This window comes from Aricia agestis, chromosome 22 (genome assembly GCF_905147365.1).
Source record: "Aricia agestis chromosome 22, ilAriAges1.1, whole genome shotgun sequence".
Taxonomy (NCBI): domain Eukaryota; kingdom Metazoa; phylum Arthropoda; class Insecta; order Lepidoptera; family Lycaenidae; genus Aricia; species Aricia agestis.
The window spans coordinates 7,789,742-7,795,741 of record NC_056427.1 but is presented as its reverse complement, the minus strand read 5'-3'; the positions used below and the strand labels follow the sequence as shown (position 1 = coordinate 7,795,741).

The window sequence follows — 6,000 nt, the reverse complement described above, 5'->3', positions numbered from 1 at the left end:
GTAAAACTTTACTGTGTTTCATTAGATCAGGAAATACGCCACTTTTTATACAATCATTAAATATAGTCGCTAAGTAGGGCGCGATAACATCGATTATAGATTTAATAACTTTCATTGATAGGCCCCACAAATCAGTAGTGTTCTTAATATTTAGTAAATTGAAAGTTTTTAAAATGTCTTCAGGACCTACTTCTTTAAATCTAAAGTCGATATCACATTCATTTACATTTTCTTTAAGTAACAATATAGCATCATCAGGAGAGTCCTTTAGGTTACTTGTAATTGAAACTGGAATGTCAGCGAAAAATTTCTCAAAAGCAGTCGCAACATCATTGTCGGAAGTTATATTTTTGTTATCTATATTTAATTTAAAATCTGAGTTGTGACTGGCGACTCTTCCAGTTTCACTTGCTATTATTTGCCACGTTGTCTTTACTTTATTTTTTGAATTCTTAATTTTATTTCTAATGTGAATATATTTGGCAGCCCTGCAGACTTGTTTAAATATTTTTGAATATAATCTTACATAGTTTATAAAGTGTTCACTTTGATTTATAGTTCTTTCATTATAAAGGTCATACAGTTTTAATCTGCTTTTCATAATACCTGGTGTAGCCCATTCACTAAATTTACTCTTATTGTTTTTTCCAACTGTCTTAGAGGTGAAGGTAGTATCAAAATGGTTTTTAATTAATTTGAAAAGATTACCAAATGTCATATCTGGACTACTATGATATTCTAAATTTCCAATCTTAGATATAATTTCACCCCTAAACTTCTCAATACGTTTATCATTAATTGGAATACAAGTACTTTTGTTTTTACATACTTTTTTGAAATTCTTGTTCATGGGGAAAATAGCTCGTTGACCACAGTGATCAGAGCTTAGTATGTTTAAGACTTCTTTCTTTAAGGAGTCTATATTGGTAAAAATATTATCAATGCATGTAGCAGAGTTGCCACTGATCCTTGTGGGTTCATAAAACAAATTTGTCAAATTATATGATCTTAACAAAGAAGTGAATCTAACAGTGGTTGAATTATTGTCTAAAATATTTATATTAAAATCACCACAAAGTAAAATGTGTTTGTTAGATGCACTTATTTTTGTTAATAAAATCTCCATGTCCTTTTCAAATATATCATATAATCCTAGTGGAGGCCTGTATACACATAAAATAATAAAGTTTCCCACCTCTACGCAGGCTATTTCAGTTGTTCGTTCTGTAGAGAGGCTCACTAAGTCCTTACGTTCTTTAATAGGGTCCCGTTTTTACCCTTTGGGCACGGAACCCTAAATACTAATTATTTCAAAATTAGATGCTTTGGCTAAAAACATGACGCGTTGCTTTGACAGTGTGAGTTGAGTCTGGTGAACTAGATGACGCCTGCAACTCCGTCGCGCCAAAATTTGTTTAGGGTCAATTTTTACTAGCGCAGAGTCGAAGCGCATCGAAGCGAATTTTTAAAACTGAACATAACAAATTCAACCTTAAGAGGATACACCAGGGGCGAGAGAAATTGAAAATAGGTATTTGAAAATGTATTGCTGTCTCACCAATCTCAAGTCTCCCACCGCAGAGCTCGATAGAGACAACACGACAAAAGTTCTAATAAAAGAACAGAAAATCTTCGATTTGTTGTCCGCTGATTCCTTCTCCAAAACTTAACCAATTTAAGTACTTTTTTCTTTAAAAATTAAAGAAAGGCTTGAGCTGTGTTCCTATGTTTTATTTTTTTTGTATATTTTAGCCAGTTTTGTGTTCTAGGTGTTTGAACACAGAGGAAAATCTTGCCATTTTTTTGGGTTTTTGGACGTTCTTATCTTTTTTAATAATAAAATTATGAAAAAAAAGAAAACATAGGGACATGCTCATAGTGGCCATAGATATTCAGGGAAAAAATCATAACTCTACCGGCATTATCCAGGGAGGAAACAGGGGACAGCGTTTGTATGGAAAAACGGCGGTGTGGAACCCTCTTAACTCCTAAAGTGTTAACGCACTTTATTACTTCTGAGAATTTAAAAAGGCGCGCGCATCTGCGCCAATTCGCGTGAATGCGCTCGACCGACGCTGATTGGCCTCGCAGAAGTTAATGTATGCGTTACGCTCTGGAGTTAAGGTTGAATTTTCTGTGTTCAGTTTTTGGGAATTCGCTTCGACTCTGCGCTATTATAAATTGACCCTTATTGCGACGGGAACTGTACATTTTTTCGGTTTCAATTCGGTTCAGCAGTTTGGGCGTGAAGACGTAACAGACAGACAGACACACTTTCGCATTTATAATATTAGTATGAAAGTATGGATGTATAAAATGAAAAAACAAATTCAGATATTCAACATAAATGTATTCTGTTAACATAAATACGAGTATACAAAATGGCGTTGTTTTTCAACAGTTTATACACATTCAAACAGACAAATATTTTTTATACTAGACGACCCGGTGAACTTCCGACTTCGAATCACTTCCCTTCCCTTCCCTTCAAATATAAACCTTCCCTGTACTTCCACGAATATTTCAACACTAAAATCAGCCCAATCGGTTTAGCCGTTCTCGAATTTTAGCGTAACCAACAAATAAATTAATATCAATTTATATAAATTTTTGTTTATACAGATATATACTATGCAAAAATATCTATTGCAATCTTGCCTAAAACCTTGATACCCATTTTACATATTTTTAGGGGTGAAATCAAAAATTATTTTGTCAAATGTAACATGAAATCAGGACTTAGCGCGACCGAGCGCGCGGTTTGGCGGCTAAATCACGTGATCACAAGCAATTGTACGTAAATGTCACAGTCTTTAAAAGACGTTTAAAGGAATCTATCTCAATACTAAATCCAGTTAAGAATCTATAGAGAAAAACTTTGGACCCCTTTTGACGAAAAATGCGGAAATGTAGGTGAATGAAATTTTTCACAGTTATAGTTTATATGGTGAAGGAGTGCATCGAGCTAATATTATTTTGAAATTATGCTTTTATCATACATTTTTTAACAAATAAAATATTACACACACTACAATGTGCACCATGTTTTGACTGACAAGCCTATACATACGAATTATATGTTTATGGTTGAAGTCTGTTGTCAAATCAAAAAATTGATAGTTCTTTTTATTAAATCTGAAATAGTCAATACTTTACACGGGGAGCCAAAAGAAGATAATTAAATTTAACGTGGAATTTCGACCATTGGGCGATCTCTAGTTTAAATCGATACATACAATAGCTTGTGATCTCGCGGTGTAGCCGCCAAACCGCGCGGCGCGACCGCAACATATATATCGAGAATTAGTTTATATTATACTGTAGGTATACAATCGCACACAAAGTGGTTTAAGCTTTAAGGCCGTGTTCACACCAAACCGACTGTGAGCCGCCGAATGTGAGCGAACGTTACGCAGTTTCTTGTATTTCCACACAAATTCACTTTTTCGTTCACACCAAACCGACAATACGCCATTACGCTAGGCGTACATTCGATACCGTATACAGCGTGTTAGTGTAAACACCGTTATCCTCGAAACCATCAAATGAGCCCGTCAAAATGAACAACATTTTTCTATGAGAACAATGCTGGGAACTCGAAAAAATCCGTCTTCATACCCATACAAATTGCCGATCCGGGCATCCGTATGGGTATGAAGACGGTTTTTTTTTGAGTTCCCAGCATTGTTCTTATAGAAAAAGTTGTTCATTTTGACGGGCTCATTTGATGGTTTCAAGGATAACGGTGTTTACACTAACACACTTTATTTTGTATGTGTTAACGCTAAATCACTATATATTATAGATTTTTATGTCAAAACTTACGCTTACAATAAAATTATTTTCTGTTTGAATGTGTTCAGTCAATATTCTAGTCTGAATTTTAGTCTATACTATATTCGCATTGTGATTGCAATGGCAAACGTTCTGTACATTGTTTATTTAAGTATTATATCTTTAAATTCGGTTCATATTATCCAATAGGCAATAAGCACATATTAATTTTAAGTATAATATCTACTTTAATCCATGAGCATTACTTTTTGAATGGTTTTTGTCATGTGCTACTAATTTACACATAACTAGGAAATTTTCAGTGAAAATACCATTCAAAAATAAAGTAATATGTATTAAACTTTGCAATTTGTCGTTTGTTTTAATTCTTATGTAAATAAGAATAGCTTAAAGTGACTTTTCTGTCCCATGTATAAAGTAAAAAAAAGTATTTATATTTACTCATATTCTATATTAATGTATTGCTATTAAATGAGGGTTTTTGATATTACATTTGCCACCAGGTGCCGATAATGTAGCCTTAGGGTTTGTCGTGTCAAATAGACATATTATCGTGACACATGACAGCTATATCGTGGCATATGACAGCAGTTTGACACGATATACATAGCGGCACCTGGCAAATCCAGCCAGGCCATGTATTGACTTTGATTAGTGATTAGTGCAGGTGATAAGTAATTAGGAAAAAGCAAGTGTGGACAGTGACTGATTATTGATTAGTGCAAATCCTTTAATATTTTTTACTAATCACTAATCACCTGCACTTGCACTAATCAAAGTGAATATGCTATAACGCGAATATAGTAGAGTCTAGTATCTAATCCAGTAGTCTATCCGCTAGTCTCTAGTTAGTAGTTTCACTTGGCTAGTCCAGCGCGCTTCGCCTCCAACTCGTATATAAGAAGTCGCCACATCTTCACAACAAAAACCTCTGCTTCTTCATCCAGCACCTGAAAAGAGAAACGTATTTTCATCTAACTAATATATTATAAAATCGAGAATTTTATGTCGTCGTGTCGTAGCGGGGGCCGCGACGGTCACCCGTCTCTCGCAGCGGCCAGTATAATTTCGATCGCGCGGGTGTATAAATTTTTTATTGATATATTTTCTAGCCAACAGACGACGCCGACGTGTACAAAGGCGTCAGCCAGTCACGTCTAGATTGTTGACCCCTCGCCCGCGGGGCGAGCACCGGGTTATACGTGGGAGAGACATGTTTCGGCACGAATGGGCCGGCTTGATCGGAGAAATACCACGGGCTCACAGAAAACCGGCGTGAAACAGCGCTTGCACTGTGTTTCGCCGAGTGAGTGAGTTTACTGTAGGCCCAATCCCCTACCCTATCCCCTTCCCTACCCTCGCCTATTCTTTTCCCTTTCCATCCCTACCCTCCCCTGTTACTCTATTCCCTCTTAAAAGGCCGGCAACGCACCTGCAGCTCTTCTGATGCTGAGAGTGTCCATGGGCGATGGAAGTTGCTTTCCATCAGGTGACCCGTTTGCTCGTTTGCCCCCTTATTTCATAAAAAAAGCACATCCCCTTTAAGCGTATACATTTAAGCTGTCCTACAGACACCGTACACTCACCATCTGCACGTCGTCTAGTATCCCCTGCGGCGCGGAACCGGCTAGCACCTTGCTGCATATAAAGTCCACTAAAGTCGGCTCCGGTTCGCCGATATATTCGATGATCTTCTTGTTGATCCATGGACGGATCTTCTTCTCCATAAGGGTGTTGTCGATCTAGAAAATGTTGAAGAAATTTAAAAACAACCAATTCCATATTATGACTTTAGTCATACACGTTTTCCGTATTCGATTTTCGTTGACGGACATCCGAATGAATGGAATCAGTAGAAATACATTATATGACGCAAACATCCGCTTTTTGCCGAACGGAACGAATTCCGCACGTACGCTTTAGGGTCAACCCACCCGTACCACAACCACACCCATAAAGTTAATATACCAAGCGGAATAGAGCAACAATCTCGAGCTGTCAAACGTAACCGAAATTGGTTTTCATCTGTGTGAAAAATATGTGTACGTATACACTCACACAAGCATGATTGAACATGAATTCTATGAGATTAAATTGTCAACGTGCGGCACGTGCCGACTGGACGTCAAAAAAAGAGTGCTGATGTCATATATCACGTGTCTCTTTTTACCACGCAGTGTTACTGATAGGGACATCTCGCTTGCT

At 36.9% G+C, this 6,000-nt stretch overlaps 1 protein-coding gene and 1 long non-coding RNA gene across 2 annotated transcripts in view; one reads left to right on the top strand and one right to left on the bottom strand.

Moving 5' to 3' along the window:
• Positions 1–267: 267 nt before the first annotated feature.
• The window catches only part of LOC121738230, a 19,209-nt gene continuing 13,476 nt past the window's right edge, over positions 268–6,000 (top strand). The window contains exon 1 of the long non-coding RNA XR_006037260.1: positions 268–278. This is a non-coding gene — a long non-coding RNA (uncharacterized LOC121738230). The remainder of the gene's footprint in view (positions 279–6,000) is intronic.
• LOC121738199 (RNA-binding protein 25-like) overlaps positions 4,377–6,000 on the bottom strand; it is a 25,551-nt gene continuing 23,927 nt past the window's right edge. Inside the window, exons 18-19 of the mRNA XM_042130115.1 lie at positions 5,382–5,537; positions 4,377–4,745 (exon numbers count right to left, since the gene is read on the bottom strand). Of these exons, the coding sequence (XP_041986049.1) occupies positions 4,653–4,745; positions 5,382–5,537 (249 nt within the window). The 3' untranslated portion in view covers positions 4,377–4,652. The remainder of the gene's footprint in view (positions 4,746–5,381; positions 5,538–6,000) is intronic.